This window comes from Triplophysa dalaica, chromosome 6 (assembly GCF_015846415.1).
Source record: "Triplophysa dalaica isolate WHDGS20190420 chromosome 6, ASM1584641v1, whole genome shotgun sequence".
In the NCBI taxonomy this organism is placed as follows: Eukaryota; Metazoa; Chordata; class Actinopteri; order Cypriniformes; family Nemacheilidae; genus Triplophysa; species Triplophysa dalaica.
This window is the reverse complement of record NC_079547.1, coordinates 16221183-16240925: the sequence shown is the minus strand read 5'-3', so window position 1 is coordinate 16240925 and position 19743 is coordinate 16221183. Positions and strand designations below refer to the sequence as shown.

Genomic DNA, 19743 nt, shown 5'->3' with positions numbered 1-19743 from the left:
CGGACCGCAGGCGCACGTTTACAATGCGCTTTTTCCTGCGATTATCAGTCGACAATTGTATTTTTCCTCTTAGTATCTTTGGTACGCTCATACCCCCTTGTGGCTTCTCGTTTCTATCGATTTGAGCTGGCATAAAGGACGCAAAAGATGAAGTTTCGATCATAAACGGCTCTTCATCTGCGTTTTGCGCTTCAGAAAAGCAGTGACGTGACGTCATGTGAAAACGACATTCGAACGATATCATAAAAGAATCTGTCAAAATATTAAACTCGCAGACGTAAATAAGTTTATACGACACAAAATAATGCAATGGAAAAGCTGAAAATTAAATAAAAATGTATTAATAACAGTTAAGAAATACGAATCTGTAAATCCATCGTTTTGTGTAGAATTTTAAATTGGCCTAATTCGTAAAACATTAAAAATCGCTTTAAAAACTAAAAGTCTAATAGCCGGTTTCAGTAATAAAAAATCTACAAATGAATAAATAAGATGAATAATAAATGAATATAAATAATGCATTAATCATACGGTTATGTTGTAGGGCACGCGCAGCTTGGGAGAAGGCGTTCATTGAGCCTACGTCACTTCGTATTAGTTCCGCTGCTCGTTTTTTATTTTTTAGACCAGTTGGGTCTTTTATTTTAATTTGATCGTTTTAGTTTCTACTGTACGATTTTTTATTTTAGTATTGTGATTTTTGGTCACCCATAAAAAAACATTTATGTCAAAAGAATCCTCACTTTTATCGGACTCCATACAAAGCAACGCCACATTCCGGCGATGTATTAATTTGTTAATAATTCATTACTAAATCTATTTCTCATTTGTATTATTTTAAAATTATTATTAAAAAATAAATCGATTTTTTCCCATTACAAAACGACGCATGACGTTGACGTGGTCATCTGCGTATCACCTTAAACGTCGATCACTAGGCAACGAGCGCGTAGCGTACCTTCTACAAACAACAAACATTGATTTGACGAGCCGCTGGACGAGACGGAGCGATCTTCAGATTTGCATTTTCCATTTCTTGACTTTATTGATACATTCATTTCGTTAATTTATTCATTTATCAATACATTTTCATCTGAATTACTCAGTGTCATATTTTTGTCTGGTTTTAACATTTCTTGTTTTTAACGTATTCTCAGTCCGTGAGTTGTTATTTTCACAGGTCAGATGACATCGTTCATCGGAGGAAGCTCTTGTGGAGCTGGCGTACCGAGGGATCAGATCGCCTCGTTGTTCGTGGGGGACCTTCATCCAGAAGTGTCCGAGTTCGTCCTCCATCAGACGTTCAGCCCGTTCGGTCCGATCCAGTCCGTGCGGGTCTGCAGAGACAGGGTGACTCGGCGATCCCTGCGGTATGGTTATGTTAACTTTGTTAACCACGCCAATGGTAAGTTATCTCTCCGTTCTTCACCTTGACATCTTGGTAATAAACATTTGAATTTGAAATTTCAGCCTTGTGTATTTTTCTCCTCGATGTTGTTTCCTGTAAATCATCTTTCAATTAAGCTATGTGAAGTGTGCCGTACAAACAAACTTGCTACGTCTTGTCTCTTATCAACTCTGTCTTTCAGCTGAGAGCGCCATGGACAGCCTTATGTGTCAGGATCTTCTGGGCAGACCCATGCGGATCATGTTCTCCCAGCGTGATTCCACTCTGAGGACGACTGGGGTCGGGAACATCTTCATCAAGGGTCTGGCCAGCAGCATCGATGGTGCCCGCCTTCATGACAGCTTCTCAATTTTTGGGAAGATCCTGTCCTGCAAGGTAATATCTGCAGTTTGATTGTTTTCCTGTATAAGGTAGATCATGTGCTGATGTCTGAATTCATGTCGGTTGTCAAGGTGGTCTGCGATGCACATGGATCCAAAGGTTATGGATTCGTCCACTTTGCCACCTTTGAAGCGGCAGAGAAGGCCATCAAAGCGCTTGATGGCATGTTGTTGGACGACCAGCTAGTGTAAGTGGATTTCAGTTGTACTTCTTGTACTTTGTCTTGTCTAATCGAATAGTGTTGAGCTCGTTTGGTTTGTGTTTTAAAGGTCCATTGGCCACTTTAAAACCTTTCAAGAGCGTCATGTTGAGCAGCAGGTCATGGCTCAGGACAATGAGAGGCACTACCCGGTATCCAAACCCTTTGATCACCTAACGAATCTTTAGTGAATGTTGAAGCGTTCTTGTGTTACTGACTGGATCTTGTCTGTTCGACAGGGGGTGAGTCTGTACGTGTGTAACCTGCCCTACAGCTTCAGTGAGCAGCAGCTGTACAGAGCGTTTTCACCCTTTGGAAGCATCATCAGTGCCAAGGTATGACGCTCATTGTTTTAATGTGATTAGTAATTAACAATCGAAGTGAAAGACTTAAACGAGTGCTTTTCTCTGTTCAGTTGATGATGGAGGCCGGACGCAGCCGAGGCTTTGGATTCGTCAGCTTCTCCACCCTCAACGATGCGACCACGGCCGCGTCTGTCATGAACGGGCGTGTGGTTGCCGGCAGGGCGTTGCGGGTCACTCTGTCTCGTCACAATGAGCAGAAGACCCAGGCTGAGAAGCAGGACAGCAGCAGTGAATCGCTTCCTGCTGGACGGTTTACGTCTGCTGTTCCTCAAGTGAGATGAGCCACTATTACAGGTTTCTCGAGATTGAAAGGCAATAACAATTCATGTAATTAGCTGAACTTCGTTTTATGCATGTGGCAGGTTCAAAAACGCCTTGACGTTCAGCCTGAAAACCAGCTCGCGCTCCAGCCCGTCAGTCGACAGACAGCAGCGTGCGACCTCGCTCAGAGTCAGTAGCCTCTTCATATCTTACTCATTCTGTAAATGATGCTTCGTCAGCCCCTTCGTATTCACATTATTATTCACTCCCAAGTATTTATAGAGGATGTACATCTTTCCATGTCTACAGGTGAGAGTCTCCGCCCACCGATGCCTGTCGTCCTGTGGGATGATGTTCGTACTCGGCCTCAGCGCCTGCTGGTCTCTCAGGTGCTTCTGGAATACCGGGTCAGTGCTCACGCATCATGCATCTGATCTCACTTCGACCACTTCTAGATTACAGAATACAAGTGAGGAATAGTATTAAAATAATAGACTGATGTATGTTGGTGTGCGCAGGCAAGCCAAGCAGAGCTGGATGTCTTGCGTCCTATGCGACTGCTCGCCCTGCCTGCACCCAGTGATGATACGGAAGTTATCACTCACTGTGAGTAGCTTCACGTTTTATTAATCAGACTTGTGTATGTTTCTCTTGGATTATCACTGTAGATTTAATAAGACAAACAAACACTCTTGGAGAGCTTTAATTGCTTCATACGACTGTCTTTTCTCTTGTTTCCCGCAGTATCTCAGATTCCCAAAATTCTGCCTGATGGTGCAACAGCTCCCGTCAAAACACAAGCTCAACAGGTAGAAATCTCTTTATGAAACTTTGGATCATTCAAACTTTGAGTTGAATTAAACAATGGCTTACACATCTTTCTCTCTACTGTAACAGCTGGGTGAGTCTTCACATCGGTCACCATCCACGTGGGGGCGCCGGTTCTGGACGACATTAAATAGATGTTCGGAGTCCAGAAGCCTGAGCTGCCCCACCAGCTGGAGCATCGTGAATCTACAGACGACACGCAGACATTGTAAGTGTCGGAATTCTGCTGTTAGAATATAGCAATGCGTGAATCAATGCTATGAGGTTGTGCTTGAGCAGACAAAGTTGTTATGTGGCGTTAAATGTAACGGTTGTGCTTGTGTTAGTGTGTAACCACTCGTGTTTGTGTTTTTACAGACAAATGGATCTATGGCAGAACACTCCCGCGGAACAAGACCAACATGAAGCTTTGATGAACACGTCAAAGCTTGTCATTGTAAATGACTGTACATAATGTAAATAAAATAGCATAAGAATGAATTTGAGTCTGAATTTTTCTAAGCATAGACTTTTTATTGATCTGGGCTTTAAAAGCTGCTTTTGTAAACAATATAGATACAGAAAAGTATTTTTATCAGCAAACACATCACTTTACTTTTTATGAATGTATGTACCATATCGAACACTTTACATTGCTCATAAAATGTTCCTGTAGCTCAGATTTGTTTGTATTGCAAAGGTCAGGAATTAGATTCTCAGGGAACACATGTTGATAGAATCTACAACTTTAATGCAACCTGAAGTCACTTTGGATAAAAAGCAAACAAGAGGCAAACATGAATTTTAAGAGCCAATCTTGTGTACGTTTAGTGGGATTTTGTATGACGCCTTGAATGTTAATTGAAGAATGTAAATGTTTCGTAGGATTGTGCAGGATACAATGATACAAATGAAAACAAGAATGTTATTTGGCTTTTAAACAGCTTTATTTACAATGCATTCATACCAAGTTTGCGACCAAACAGTCAACTAAATTTTAACATACAGCATTCATGCGTCATGACATTAACTGAGAGTCTTCACAGCCGTTTCCCTGATGTCAATGACACACTAAAACCCAGAGCCTGCCTTGTTTTTCAACATCATAGAGCCCGTCATCCTATGACGTAACATCATCCATGAAAGTTGCATTCAACCTTTGACGAAGTGGTCACTACACGTACTCTGGCGAAAGTTATCCGACTCGGCTCCTCCGGACCGCAGGCGCACGTTTACAATGCGCTTTTTCCTGCGATTATCAGTCGACAATTGTATTTTTCCTCTTAGTATCTTTGGTACGCTCATACCCCCTTGTGGCTTCTCGTTTCTATCGATTTGAGCTGGCATAAAGGACGCAAAAGATGAAGTTTCGATCATAAACGGCTCTTCATCTGCGTTTTGCGCTTCAGAAAAGCAGTGACGTGACGTCATGTGAAAACGTCTCCGGTTACTTTCGTAACCTCGGTTCCCCGAGAAGCGGGAACGAGACATTGCGGAGACCGCATATGAAACTCCTCCTCTTTTTCACTTTTCCTGAAATCTTATAGGATAACGCCAGTAAAAAAACTGGCCAATTGTCGCAAGAATGCAACCGTATGCAAATACTGACGAATCCAGACAGTATAAATACAGTGCATGTGACGACAATCCTCAGAATCTACGAGAGAACGCCTGCACGGTGATAAGCGGCGAACACGGCGTTCTCCGCAATGTCTCGTTCCCGCTTCTCAGGGAACCGAGGTTACGAAAGTAACCGGAGACGTTCCCTTTCGAGAGCGGTCACTTCGACATTGCGGAGACCGCATATGGAACGGTAGTACAATCCCGCCGTGAGAGCTTGCAAAATCAGCCAGAAAAACTGGGTTAAAACACACAAGCATGGGAAGCATACTATTTTAACCATTCACGAGGTCGCTAAGCGTCAACAGCTGATTGGCTTAAATCGGCCAATAAACTGCTAAATCACTGAACCGGCCAATGAACTGCTATATCGGGCTCCTGCCAAATTTGCATATCCAAACCCAACCAATGCAGCGGGCTGCGCTGAAACAGGGCAGACACCACAACAGTAAGAGCCAGCACGGTATCCCGGGCGGATATAACAGAGATATAAAAGTACACCAAGCACAGCATAAACAGCAACGCGGCAACCACTGTGTAGCATAAGCGATTATAAAGTAGAAGATAAAGAGTGATCAGCACTCACCGAGAGGACTTGAGACGACAAAGAGGACACGTCCAATCTGTAGAACCTGGCGAAAGTGTTCTGCGAAGACCAGCCAGCCGCACAGCATATGTCCTGAATAGATGTGCCCCTAGACCAAGCCCACGAAGAGGCGATAGCCCTAGTCGAATGAGCTCTGATACCGAATGGGCAGTTCTGTCCCTGACTCTCATACGCTAAGGTAATAGCGTCCACCACCCAGTGAGAGAGCCTCTGCTTTGATACAGCCCGACCTTTAGTTCCCCCACCATAGCAGACGAAGAGCTGTTCAGACTGCCGAAAACCGGCCGTGCGATCAATGTAAGCCCGCAAAACCCTTACCGGGCAGACCGCTCTCGGAGCGTTTGCAGTCTGCGAGTCTGACGACTCGGAAAACAAAGCGGGCAAAGAAATGACCTGTGCTCTAAATGGGGTAGACATAGACTTTGGCACATAACCCGATTTCGGCCGGAGAGTGACATTGCAGTCGCCGGTTCCAAAACGAATGAAATCAGCGCCGACTGAGAGCGCTTGTAAATCCCCTATGCGCTTAGCCGAAGCAAGGGCAAGAAGGAGAACGGTTTTTAGAGTGAGCTCTCTTAGGGAAGCCGCGTCCAGAGGCTCGAATGGGGGAAAGGAGAGAGCCTTCAACACCAGCGCTAAGTCCCAAGGCGGCACCGAAGGGGATCGCGGTGGAAAAAGTCTCCTCGCTCCTCTGAGGAATCTGACTACCAGCATGTGCCTTCCAATGGATTGCCCATCAACCGGGGAACGAAACGAGGCGATAGCAGCCACATAAACCTTCAGCGTTGACGGGAGTCCGCCGCTGTCCAGCCTGTGCTGCAGGAAGCATAAAATATCAGACACGGGGCAGGACATCGGGTCGATATTGTTACTACTGCACCATTTAACAAACACCCCCCATTTGAGAGCGTATAAACGCCTGGTGGAAGGCGCTCGACACTCCGAAATAGTGTCAAGTACACGCTGAGGAAGTGCATTTAAAACCCCCGAAGAGGCCAGGCATGAAGACTCCACAGCTGCGGGCTGGGGTGAAATATCGTGCCGTTCGCTTGGGACAACAGGTCTCTCCTGAGGGGAATCCGCCACGGCGGTGCAGTTAACAATTCGCTTAGGTCCGGAAACCACGGTTGATTCGGCCAAAACGGAGCGACGAGGATCACCGTCGCCGTCTCCTCTCTGATTTTGCACAGCACCAGGGGCAAAATCTTCACCGGAGGAAACGCGTAAAGCCGAACGTCCGGCCATCGCACCGTCAGAGCGTCGCTCCCCATGGGGGAATGGGTCAGCGAGAAATACAGCGGGCAGTGCGCGTTCTCGCTCGTCGCGAATAAATCCACTTCCGCCGTCCCAAAGCGCTCCCAAATTGACCGCACTGAGTCTGGATGAAGCCTCCATTCTCCGTGCGGAAGACCCTCCCTCGAAAGCATGTCCGCTCCGCAGTTCAGACGACCGGGGATATGCGCTGCCCTGACAGAGAGTAGATGCCGATCTGCCCACAGTAGGAGACTCGCAGCCTGTTTGAAAAGAGTTCCTGAGCGGACTCCTCCCTGGCGATTTATGTACGAAACCACGGACATGTTGTCGGTGCGAATCAGGACATGTTTCTTCTCCAGTCTCGACTGGAAAGTATGGAGAGCTAGAGACACCGCCATCAGCTCCAAGCAATTTATATGCCATTTTCTCTGTGACTGTGTCCAAAGGCCGGATGCCGGCATGCCCTCGCACACTGCACCCCATCCCGAGGACGACGCATCCGTCGTAACGACTATGCGTCTCGTAACCAGCCCCAGGGGAACTCCCCGACTGAACATGCTTGGGTCGCGCCATGGGCTCAGGGCACTGAGGCAACTGAGTGTAACCGGGACTCGCACTCGACCCGAGGACCATGCTTTCCATGGAACCCGAGCCTTCAGCCAAAACTGTAGCGGTCGCATGTGCAGAAGACCCAGGTGGCAGACCGCCGAGGCTGACGCCATGAGACCCAAAAGCCTCTGAAACTCCCTCAGTGGAACAGACCGACCCGGCCTGAGCAGATGTAGAGCTGAAGAGATGGACTCCGTCCGCTCTTGAGAGAGGCGAGCGCGCATCTCCACTGAGTCGAAACATACCCCCAGATACGTTATTGACTGACTCGGAGTGAGCTTGCTTTTCTGCATGTTCACGCGTAGCCCCAGGGATGTCAAGTGACGAAGCAGCATTTGCGTATGACCGGATAGCGCCTCCCGTGAGTGGGCTAAAATTAACCAGTCGTCCAGATAATTCAGAATGCGCATACCGCTCGCTCTGAGAGGGGAAAGCGCCGCGTCCACGCACTTCGAGAATGTGCGCGGTGCTAGTGCCAGTCCGAACGGGAGTACGGCAAATTGGTACGCTGAACCCGCGAAAGCGAATCGCAGAAACTTTCGGTGGCGCTTGGCTATCTGAACATGAAAGTACGCATCCTTCAGATCCACGGATGCAAACCAGTCCCCGGGACGCACTTGTGCCAGGATCTGTTTTAGAGTTGTCATTCTGAACGCTCGCTTGTGAAGGGCTCGGTTGACGGGTCTCAAGTCCAGAATCGGACGCAGACCACCATCTCTCTTGGGCACTACAAAGTACCGGCTGTAAAACCCGCTTTCTCGCTCGTTCGGAGGGACACGCTCGATCGCTCCTTTCGCGAGCAGGCTGCCGATTTCCTGCCTCAACACAGGCGCATTTTGCGCTGACGTAAGCGACGGAACCACACCGCTGAAGCGGGGAGGTCTTCGTCTGAACTGCAGGGTGTACCCGTGTTCTATCACATTTAGTAGCCAATGAGAAATGTCCGGAATGGCCTTCCACGCGTCCAGAAACAGACATAATGGCCGAATCTCTTCGGGCGTTACCGTCAGCGGACCGTTTAGGGAAGCACGCTGGTGCAGCGAGGCTAATTGCACTGGCGGGGAAATAGCCCGTGCGTGAGACTCCAGCCGTCTCTCGCCCACGGGAAAGACCGTGGACGAGGGAAGGCTGGTTATAGTCGGGATTAACTGCGGCTTCGCGCTGCACCGTGGCAGGGCAAGGAACGCAGCATTGGTCGTGTGAGGGGGAAAGAGCTCTTTTTGTGAACAGGTATGTGTTTTTATTGCATTTACACAGACATTTACAACATTGCAATGTTCGCCCGCAACCGCGGGGGAAAACTGATGCAAACAGCGGCGTTTGGGGGCCACCGGAACGCTCACAAACTCTCTCCTCCTCTTTATAGGTCCGTCAGGATGACGGCTTGGCAGACGATGACGCTCCGCCGTCGTGGCGCGGCGGTCCTCTCTGCGGTCCTCCCTTCGGCCCGTACCTCTTCTTAGGCGGGCCCGACCATTGTTTAGGCCGTGCATCCGGCTCACGACCTCGAGAAGCCTGGGCGGAAGCAGCGTGCTGTTTGGTCGGCCTCTGCGCGGAGTGCGACGCGGATGAAGAACGGGCTCTAGGAGACGGTTGATAAGAGCGTCGCGGGAGCACGTGACTCATGGCCTTGGCGCGCTTTTGCGTCTCCCCGAAGCGCTCCACCACCGACTCCACGACGTCACCAAAGAGGCCGGAGGGAGTGATCGGGGCGTTGAGGAGAGACTTACGGTCAGCGTCTTTCAGGTCCGCCAACGTAAGCCAGAGATGACGGTGTAGGACGACCATGAACCCCATGGATCGGCCGATAGCTTGTGCGGTCCGCTTCGTTGCCATCAGAGCGAAGTCGGTCGCTGCCCTCAGATCCCTCGTGGCGTCCGCCTCCAGGCTGCCGCTATCCAGCGACTGAAGGATCTTAGCCTGGAACACCTGCAGCACCGCCATTGCGTGCAAAGCGGAAGCGGCTTCTCCGGCGGATGCGTAAGCCTTACCGGCGAGATGAGCGGTAAACCAGCACGGCTTCGACGGCAGGCCTGGGTCCGAGCCCAGCGAGGTGGTAGAAGGGCACAAATGAGCGGCGAGGGTCTCCTCGACGGGTGGCATGCGCACGTAACCGTGGGCCTCCGCTCCGACCACGTGGGCGAACATGGATTGCGTAGCGGCGTGAACGCGCGCCGACTGAGGAGCAGACCACGATTTCACCACGTGCTCGTGGACATCTGGAAAGAATGGCGCACTCCTCTTTGATGTGGCCTGACGGCGGCCCGCCTGAAGGTACCACGAGTCGAGCTTACTTTTTGCCGGCTCCTCAGGTGAACTCCAGGTGATGTCGAGCTCGCTGACGGCCTTCTCGAGGACCCTCATGAACTCCTCGTGGAGGTCCAGGGTGCTCTCTAGGTCGGGGCGATCCCGCTCCGAACCTGCCCAGTCCTTGTCTGAAGCCGAGATGGACATGGAGTCGTCGTCCTCCTCAGCGCCGAAGGAAACGGCGCCCAAGACGGAAGGCGGGGGACGAAGACTCTCGTCGGCGTAGAGGACTGGGGAATGGGGTGACGGCAGAGGACACCGGCCCGGAGCCGTGTCGTCGCCGCTCCCCCTTGGAGCGGGTAGACTCACCAGCGACTCGTTGGTGGCAGTGAGCCTTGACCCTATATTTCCACGAGCGATGTTCCTGCGAGTTCTCAAGACACGCGCCGGCAGGTCCGCACAGTGCGCGCAATCGGACTCGCAGAATGCAGCCTCCGCATGAGCCAGGCCCAGGCAGGCAATGCAGTGCTCGTGCGTATCCTGCGGGTCAATGGGACCCGCGCAAAGACGACAGTATGAAGCCATCGGATGCGGTGAAAAATATCCAGTTGCGTCTTCAACGATGGCAGCGTGAAAAAGAAGATTCTGAGGATTGTCGTCACATGCACTGTATTTATACTGTCTGGATTCGTCAGTATTTGCATACGGTTGCATTCTTGCGACAATTGGCCAGTTTTTTTACTGGCGTTATCCTATAAGATTTCAGGAAAAGTGAAAAAGAGGAGGAGTTTCATATGCGGTCTCCGCAATGTCGAAGTGACCGCTCTCGAAAGGGAACGACATTCGAACGATATCATAAAAGAATCTGTCAAAATATTAAACTCGCAGACGTAAATAAGTTTATACGACACAAAATAATGCAATGGAAAAGCTGAAAATTAAATAAAAATGTATTAATAACAGTTAAGAAATACGAATCTGTAAATCCATCGTTTTGTGTAGAATTTTAAATTGGCCTAATTCGTAAAACATTAAAAATCGCTTTAAAAACTAAAAGTCTAATAGCCGGTTTCAGTAATAAAAAATCTACAAATGAATAAATTAGATGAATAATAAATGAATATAAATAATGCATTAATCATACGGTTATGTTGTAGGGCACGCGCAGCTTGGGAGAAGGCGTTCATTGAGCCTACGTCACTTCGTATTAGTTCCGCTGCTCGTTTTTTATTTTTTAGACCAGTTGGGTCTTTTATTTTAATTTGATCGTTTTAGTTTCTACTGTACGATTTTTTATTTTAGTATTGTGATTTTTGGTCACCCATAAAAAAACATTTATGTCAAAAGAATCCTCACTTTTATCGGACTCCATACAAAGCAACGCCACATTCCGGCGATGTATTAATTTGTTAATAATTCATTACTAAATCTATTTCTCATTTGTATTATTTTAAATAAACGCGATTAGTATTAAAAAATAAATCGATTTTGTCCCATTACAAAAAGACGCATGACGTTGACGTGGTCATCTGCGTATCACCTTAAACGTCGATCACTAGGCAACGAGCGCGTAGCGTACCTTCTACAAACAACAAACATTGATTTGACGAGCCGCTGGACGAGACGGAGCGATCTTCAGATTTGCATTTTCCATTTCTTGACTTTATTGATACATTCATTTCGTTAATTTATTCATTTATCAATACATTTTCATCTGAATTACTCAGTGTCATAATTTTGTCTGGTTTTAACATTTCTTGTTTTTAACGTATTCTCGTCCGTGAGTTGTTATTTTCACAGGTCAGATGACATCGTTCATCGGAGGAAGCTCTTGTGGAGCTGGCGTACCGAGGGATCAGATCGCCTCGTTGTTCGTGGGGGACCTTCATCCAGAAGTGTCCGAGTTCGTCCTCCATCAGACGTTCAGCCCGTTCGGTCCGATCCAGTCCGTGCGGGTCTGCAGAGACAGGGTGACTCGGCGATCCCTGCGGTATGGTTATGTTAACTTTGTTAACCACGCCAATGGTAAGTTATCTCTCCGTTCTTCACCTTGACATCTTGGTAATAAACATTTGAATTTGAAATTTCAGCCTTGTGTATTTTTCTCCTCGATGTTGTTTCCTGTAAATCATCTTTCAATTAAGCTATGTGAAGTGTGCCGTACAAACAAACTTGCTACGTCTTGTCTCTTATCAACTCTGTCTTTCAGCTGAGAGCGCCATGGACAGCCTTATGTGTCAGGATCTTCTGGGCAGACCCATGCGGATCATGTTCTCCCAGCGTGATTCCACTCTGAGGACGACTGGGGTCGGGAACATCTTCATCAAGGGTCTGGCCAGCAGCATCGATGGTGCCCGCCTTCATGACAGCTTCTCAATTTTTGGGAAGATCCTGTCCTGCAAGGTAATATCTGCAGTTTGATTGTTTTCCTGTATAAGGTAGATCATGTGCTGATGTCTGAATTCATGTCGGTTGTCAAGGTGGTCTGCGATGCACATGGATCCAAAGGTTATGGATTCGTCCACTTTGCCACCTTTGAAGCGGCAGAGAAGGCCATCAAAGCGCTTGATGGCATGTTGTTGGACGACCAGCTAGTGTAAGTGGATTTCAGTTGTACTTCTTGTACTTTGTCTTGTCTAATCGAATAGTGTTGAGCTCGTTTGGTTTGTGTTTTAAAGGTCCATTGGCCACTTTAAAACCTTTCAAGAGCGTCATGTTGAGCAGCAGGTCATGGCTCAGGACAATGAGAGGCACTACCCGGTATCCAAACCCTTTGATCACCTAACGAATCTTTAGTGAATGTTGAAGCGTTCTTGTGTTACTGACTGGATCTTGTCTATTCGACAGGGGGTGAGTCTGTACGTGTGTAACCTGCCCTATAGCTTCAGTGAGCAGCAGCTGTACAGAGCGTTTTCACCCTTTGGAAGCATCATCAGTGCCAAGGTATGACGCTCATTGTTTTATTGTGATTAGTAATTAACAATCGAAGTGAAAGACTTAAACGAGTGCTTTTCTCTGTTCAGTTGATGATGGAGGCCGGACGCAGCCGAGGCTTTGGATTCGTCAGCTTCTCCACCCTCAACGATGCGACCACGGCCGCGTCTGTCATGAACGGGCGAGTGGTTGCCGGCAGGGCGTTGCGGGTCACTCTGTCTCGTCACAATGAGCAGAAGACCCAGGCTGAGAAGCAGGACAGCAGCAGTGAATCGCTTCCTGCTGGACGGTTTACGTCTGCTGTTCCTCAAGTGAGATGAGCCACTATTACAGGTTTCTCGAGATTGAAAGGCAATAACAATTCATGTAATTAGCTGAACTTCGTTTTATGCATGTGGCAGGTTCAAAAACGCCTTGACGTTCAGCCTGAAAACCAGCTCGCGCTCCAGCCCGTCAGTCGACAGACAGCAGCGTGCGACCTCGCTCAGAGTCAGTAGCCTCTTCATATCTTACTCATTCTGTAAATGATGCTTCGTCAGCCCCTTCGTATTCACATTATTATTCACTCCCAAGTATTTATAGAGGATGTACATCTTTCCATGTCTACAGGTGAGAGTCTCCGCCCACCGATGCCTGTCGTCCTGTGGGATGATGTTCGTACTCGGCCTCAGCGCCTGCTGGTCTCTCAGGTGCTTCTGGAATACCGGGTCAGTGCTCACGCATCATGCATCTGATCTCACTTCGACCACTTCTAGATTACAGAATACAAGTGAGGAATAGTATTAAAATAATAGACTGATGTATGTTGGTGTGCGCAGGCAAGCCAAGCAGAGCTGGATGTCTTGCGTCCTATGCGACTGCTCGCCCTGCCTGCACCCAGTGATGATACGGAAGTTATCACTCACTGTGAGTAGCTTCACGTTTTATTAATCAGACTTGTGTATGTTTCTCTTGGATTATCACTGTAGATTTAATAAGACAAACAAACACTCTTGGAGAGCTTTAATTGCTTCATACGACTGTCTTTTCTCTTGTTTCCCGCAGTATCTCAGATTCCCAAAATTCTGCCTGATGGTGCAACAGCTCCCGTCAAAACACAAGCTCAACAGGTAGAAATCTCTTTATGAAACTTTGGATCATTCAAACTTTGAGTTGAATTAAACAATGGCTTACACATCTTTCTCTCTACTGTAACAGCTGGGTGAGTCTTCACATCGGTCACCATCCACGTGGGGGCGCCGGTTCTGGACGACATTAAATAGATGTTCGGAGTCCAGAAGCCTGAGCTGCCCCACCAGCTGGAGCATCGTGAATCTACAGACGACACGCAGACATTGTAAGTGTCGGAATTCTGCTGTTAGAATATAGCAATGCGTGAATCAATGCTATGAGGTTGTGCTTCAGCAGACAAAGTGGTTATGTGGCGTTAAATGTAAAGGTTGTGCTTGTGTTAGTGTGTAACCACTCGTGTTTGTGTTTTTACAGACAAATGGATCTATGGCAGAACACTCCCGCGGAACAAGACCAACATGAAGCTTTGATGAATACGTCAAAGCTTTTCATTGTAAATAACTGTACATAATGTAAATAAAATAGCATAAGAATGAATTTGAGTCTGAATTTTTCTAAGCATAGACTTTTTATTGATCTGGGCTTTAAAAGCTGCTTTTGTAAACAATATAGATACAGAAAAGTATTTTATCAGCAAACACATCACTTTACTTTTTATGAATGTATGTACCATATCGAACACTTTACATTGCTCATAAAATGTTCCTGTAGCTCAGATTTGTTTGTATTGCAAAGGTCAGGAATTAGATTCTCAGGGAACACATGTTGATAGAATCTACAACTTTAATGCAACCTGAAGTCACTTTGGATAAAAAGCAAACAAGAGGCAAACATGAATTTTAAGAGCCAATCTTGTGTACGTTTAGTGGGATTTTGTATGACGCCTTGAATGTTAATTGAAGAATGTAAATGTTTCGTAGGATTGTGCAGGATACAATGATACAAATGAAAACAAGAATGTTATTTGGCTTTTAAACAGCTTTATTTACAATGCATTCATACCAAGTTTGCGACCAAACAGTCAACTAAATTTTAACATACAGCATTCATGCGTCATGACATTAACTGAGAGTCTTCACAGCCGTTTCCCTGATGTCAATGACACACTAAAACCCAGAGCCTGCCTTGTTGTTCAACATCATAGAGCCCGTCATCCTATGACGTAACATCATCCATGAAAGTTGCATTCAACCTTTGACGAAGTGGTCACTACACGTACTCTGGCGAAAGTTATCCGACTCGGCTCCTCCGGACCGCAGGCGCACGTTTACAATGCGCTTTTTCCTGCGATTATCAGTCGACAATTGTATTTTTCCTCTTAGTATCTTTGGTACGCTCATACCCCCTTGTGGCTTCTCGTTTCTATCGATTTGAGCTGGCATAAAGGACGCAAAAGATGAAGTTTCGATCATAAACGGCTCTTCATCTGCGTTTTGCGCTTCAGAAAAGCAGTGACGTGACGTCATGTGAAAACGACATTCGAACGATATCATAAAAGAATCTGTCAAAATATTAAACTCGCAGACGTAAATAAGTTTATACGACACAAAATAATGCAATGGAAAAGCTGAAAATTAAATAAAAATGTATTAATAACAGTTAAATACGAATCTGTAAATCCATCGTTTTGTGTAGAATTTTAAATTGGCCTAATTCGTAAAACATTAAAAATCGCTTTAAAAACTAAAAGTCTAATAGCCGGTTTCAGTAATAAAAAATCTACAAATGAATAAATTAGATGAATAATAAATGAATATAAATAATGCATTAATCATACGGTTATGTTGTAGGGCACGCGCAGCTTGGGAGAAGGCGTTCATTGAGCCTACGTCACTTCGTATTAGTTCCGCTGCTCGTTTTTTATTTTTTAGACCAGTTGGGTCTTTTATTTTAATTTGATCGTTTTAGTTTCTACTGTACGATTTTTTATTTTAGTATTGTGATTTTTGGTCACCCATAAAAAAACATTTATGTCAAAAGAATCCTCACTTTTATCGGACTCCATACAAAGCAACGCCACATTCCGGCGATGTATTAATTTGTTAATAATTCATTACTAAATCTATTTCTCATTTGTATTATTTTAAATAAACGCGATTAGTATTAAAAAATAAATCGATTTTGTCCCATTACAAAACGACGCATGACGTTGACGTGGTCATCTGCGTATCACCTTAAACGTCGATCACTAGGCAACGAGCGCGTAGCGTACCTTCTACAAACAACAAACATTGATTTGACGAGCCGCTGGACGAGACGGAGCGATCTTCAGATTTGCATTTTCCATTTCTTGACTTTATTGATACATTCATTTCGTTAATTTATTCATTTATCAATACATTTTCATCTGAATTACTCAGTGTCATATTTTTGTCTGGTTTTAACATTTCTTGTTTTTAACGTATTCTCAGTCCGTGAGTTGTTATTTTCACAGGTCAGATGACATCGTTCATCGGAGGAAGCTCTTGTGGAGCTGGCGTACCGAGGGATCAGATCGCCTCGTTGTTCGTGGGGGACCTTCATCCAGAAGTGTCCGAGTTCGTCCTCCATCAGACGTTCAGCCCGTTCGGTCCGATCCAGTCCGTGCGGGTCTGCAGAGACAGGGTGACTCGGCGATCCCTGCGGTATGGTTATGTTAACTTTGTTAACCACGCCAATGGTAAGTTATCTCTCCGTTCTTCACCGTGACATCTTGGTAATAAACATTTGAATTTGAAATTTCAGTCTTGTGTATTTTTCTCCTCGATGTTGTTTCCTGTAAATCATCTTTCAATTAAGCTATGTGAAGTGTGCCGTACAAACAAACTTGCTACGTCTTGTCTCTTATCAACTCTGTCTTTCAGCTGAGAGCGCCATGGACAGCCTTATGTGTCAGGATCTTCTGGGCAGACCCATGCGGATCATGTTCTCCCAGCGTGATTCCACTCTGAGGACGACTGGGGTCGGGAACATCTTCATCAAGGGTCTGGCCAGCAGCATCGATGGTGCCCGCCTTCATGACAGCTTCTCAATTTTTGGGAAGATCCTGTCCTGCAAGGTAATATCTGCAGTTTGATTGTTTTCCTGTATAAGGTAGATCATGTGCTGATGTCTGAATTCATGTCGGTTGTCAAGGTGGTCTGCGATGCACATGGATCCAAAGGTTATGGATTCGTCCACTTTGCCACCTTTGAAGCGGCAGAGAAGGCCATCAAAGCGCTTGATGGCATGTTGTTGGACGACCAGCTAGTGTAAGTGGATTTCAGTTGTACTTCTTGTACTTTGTCTTGTCTAATCGAATAGTGTTGAGCTCGTTTGGTTTGTGTTTTAAAGGTCCATTGGCCACTTTAAAACCTTTCAAGAGCGTCATGTTGAGCAGCAGGTCATGGCTCAGGACAATGAGAGGCACTACCCGGTATCCAAACCCTTTGATCAACTAACGAATCTTTAGTGAATGTTGAAGCGTTCTTGTGTTACTGACTGGATCTTGTCTGTTCGACAGGGGGTGAGTCTGTACGTGTGTAACCTGCCCTACAGCTTCAGTGAGCAGCAGCTGTACAGAGCGTTTTCACCCTTTGGAAGCATCATCAGTGCCAAGGTATGACGCTCATTGTTTTATTGTGATTAGTAATTAACAATCGAAGTGAAAGACTTAAACGAGTGCTTTTCTCTGTTCAGTTGATGATGGAGGCCGGACGCAGCCGAGGCTTTGGATTCGTCAGCTTCTCCACCCTCAACGATGCGACCACGGCCGCGTCTGTCATGAACGGGCGAGTGGTTGCCGGCAGGGCGTTGCGGGTCACTCTGTCTCGTCACAATGAGCAGAAGACCCAGGCTGAGAAGCAGGACAGCAGCAGTGAATCGCTTCCTGCTGGACGGTTTACGTCTGCTGTTCCTCAAGTGAGATGAGCCACTATTACAGGTTTCTCGAGATTGAAAGGCAATAACAATTCATGTAATTAGCTGAACTTCGTTTTATGCATGTGGCAGGTTCAAAAACGCCTTGACGTTCAGCCTGAAAACCAGCTCGCGCTCCAGCCCGTCAGTCGACAGACAGCAGCGTGCGACCTCGCTCAGAGTCAGTAGCCTCTTCATATCTTACTCATTCTGTAAATGATGCTTCGTCAGCCCCTTCGTATTCACATTATTATTCACTCCCAAGTATTTATAGAGGATGTACATCTTTCCATGTCTACAGGTGAGAGTCTCCGCCCACCGATGCCTGTCGTCCTGTGGGATGATGTTCGTACTCGGCCTCAGCGCCTGCTGGTCTCTCAGGTGCTTCTGGAATACCGGGTCAGTGCTCACGCATCATGCATCTGATCTCACTTCGACCACTTCTAGATTACAGAATACAAGTGAGGAATAGTATTAAAATAATAGACTGATGTATGTTGGTGTGCGCAGGCAAGCCAAGCAGAGCTGGATGTCTTGCGTCCTATGCGACTGCTCGCCCTGCCTGCACCCAGTGATGATACGGAAGTTATCACTCACTGTGAGTAGCTTCACGTTTTATTAATCAGACTTGTGTATGTTTCTCTTGGATTATCACTGTAGATTTAATAAGACAAACAAACAGTCTTGGAGAGCTTTAATTGCTTCATACGACTGTCTTTTCTCTTGTTTCCCGCAGTATCTCATATTCCCAAAATTCTGCCTGATGGTGCAACAGCTCCCGTCAAAACACAAGCTCAACAGGTAGAAATCTCTTTATGAAACTTTGGATCATTCAAACTTTGAGTTGAATTAAACAATGGCTTACACATCTTTCTCTCTACTGTAACAGCTGGGTGAGTCTTCACATCGGTCACCATCCACGTGGGGGCGCCGGTTCTGGACGACATTAAATAGATGTTCGGAGTCCAGAAGCCTGAGCTGCCCCACCAGCTGGAGCATCGTGAATCTACAGACGACACGCAGACATTGTAAGTGTCGGAATTCTGCTGTTAGAATATAGCAATGCGTGAATCAATGCTATGAGGTTGTGCTTGAGCAGACAAAGTTGTTATGTGGCGTTAAATGTAACGGTTGTGCTTGTGTTAGTGTGTAACCACTCGTGTTTGTGTTTTTACAGACAAATGGATCTATGGCAGAACACTCCCGCGGAACAAGACCAACATGAAGCTTTGATGAACACGTCAAAGCTTGTCATTGTAAATAACTGTGCATAATGTAAATAAAATAGCATAAGACTGAATTTGAGTCTGAATTTTTCTAAGCATAGACTTTTTATTGATCTGGGCTTTAAAAGCTGCTTTTGTAAACAATATAGATACAGAAAAGTATTTTATCAGCAAACACATCACTTTACTTTTTATGAATGTATGTACCATATCGAACACTTTACATTGCTCATAAAATGTTCCTGTAGCTCAGATTTGTTTGTATTGCAAAGGTCAGGAGTTAGATTCTCAGGGAACACATGTTGATAGAATCTACAACTTTAATGCAACCTGAAGTCACTTTGGATAAAAAGCAAACAAGAGGCAAACATGAATTTTAAGAGCCAATCTTGTGTACGTTTAGTGGGATTTTGTATGACGCCTTGAATGTTAATTGAAGAATGTAAATGTTTCGTAGGATTGTGCAGGATACAATGATACAAATGAAAACAAGAATGTTATTTGGCTTTTAAACAGCTTTATTTACAATGCATTCATACCAAGTTTGCGACCAAACAGTCAACTAAATTTTAACATACAGCATTCATGCGTCATGACATTAACTGAGAGTCTTCACAGCCGTTTCCCTGATGTCAATGACACACTAAAACCCAGAGCCTGCCTTGTTGTTCAACATCATAGAGCCCGTCATCCTATGACGTAACATCATCCATGAAAGTTGCATTCAACCTTTGACGAAGTGGTCACTACACGTACTCTGGCGAAAGTTATCCGACTCGGCTCCTCCGGACCGCAGGCGCACGTTTACAATGCGCTTTTTCCTGCGATTATCAGTCGACAATTGTATTTTTCCTCTTAGTATCTTTGGTACGCTCATA

General features: G+C 46.1%; 2 protein-coding genes across 2 annotated transcripts; both read left to right on the top strand.

Moving 5' to 3' along the window:
• The first annotated feature begins 950 nt into the window (after positions 1–950).
• On the top strand, positions 951–2811 carry LOC130424997 (embryonic polyadenylate-binding protein A-like). The gene is made up of 6 exons (XM_056751024.1): positions 951–1783; positions 1861–1976; positions 2059–2140; positions 2228–2323; positions 2404–2502; positions 2716–2811. Exons 1-6 carry the CDS (start codon positions 1601–1603, stop codon positions 2809–2811), a joined length of 672 nt encoding a protein of 223 aa, XP_056607002.1. The 5' UTR covers positions 951–1600.
• Positions 2812–15965: 13154 nt separating this feature from the next.
• Positions 15966–17859, top strand: LOC130424996 (polyadenylate-binding protein 1-like). Its single transcript, XM_056751023.1, has 4 exons — positions 15966–16993; positions 17076–17157; positions 17245–17315; positions 17733–17859. Exons 1-4 carry the CDS (start codon positions 16851–16853, stop codon positions 17857–17859), a joined length of 423 nt encoding a protein of 140 aa, XP_056607001.1. The 5' UTR covers positions 15966–16850.
• Positions 17860–19743: the final 1884 nt, after the last annotated feature.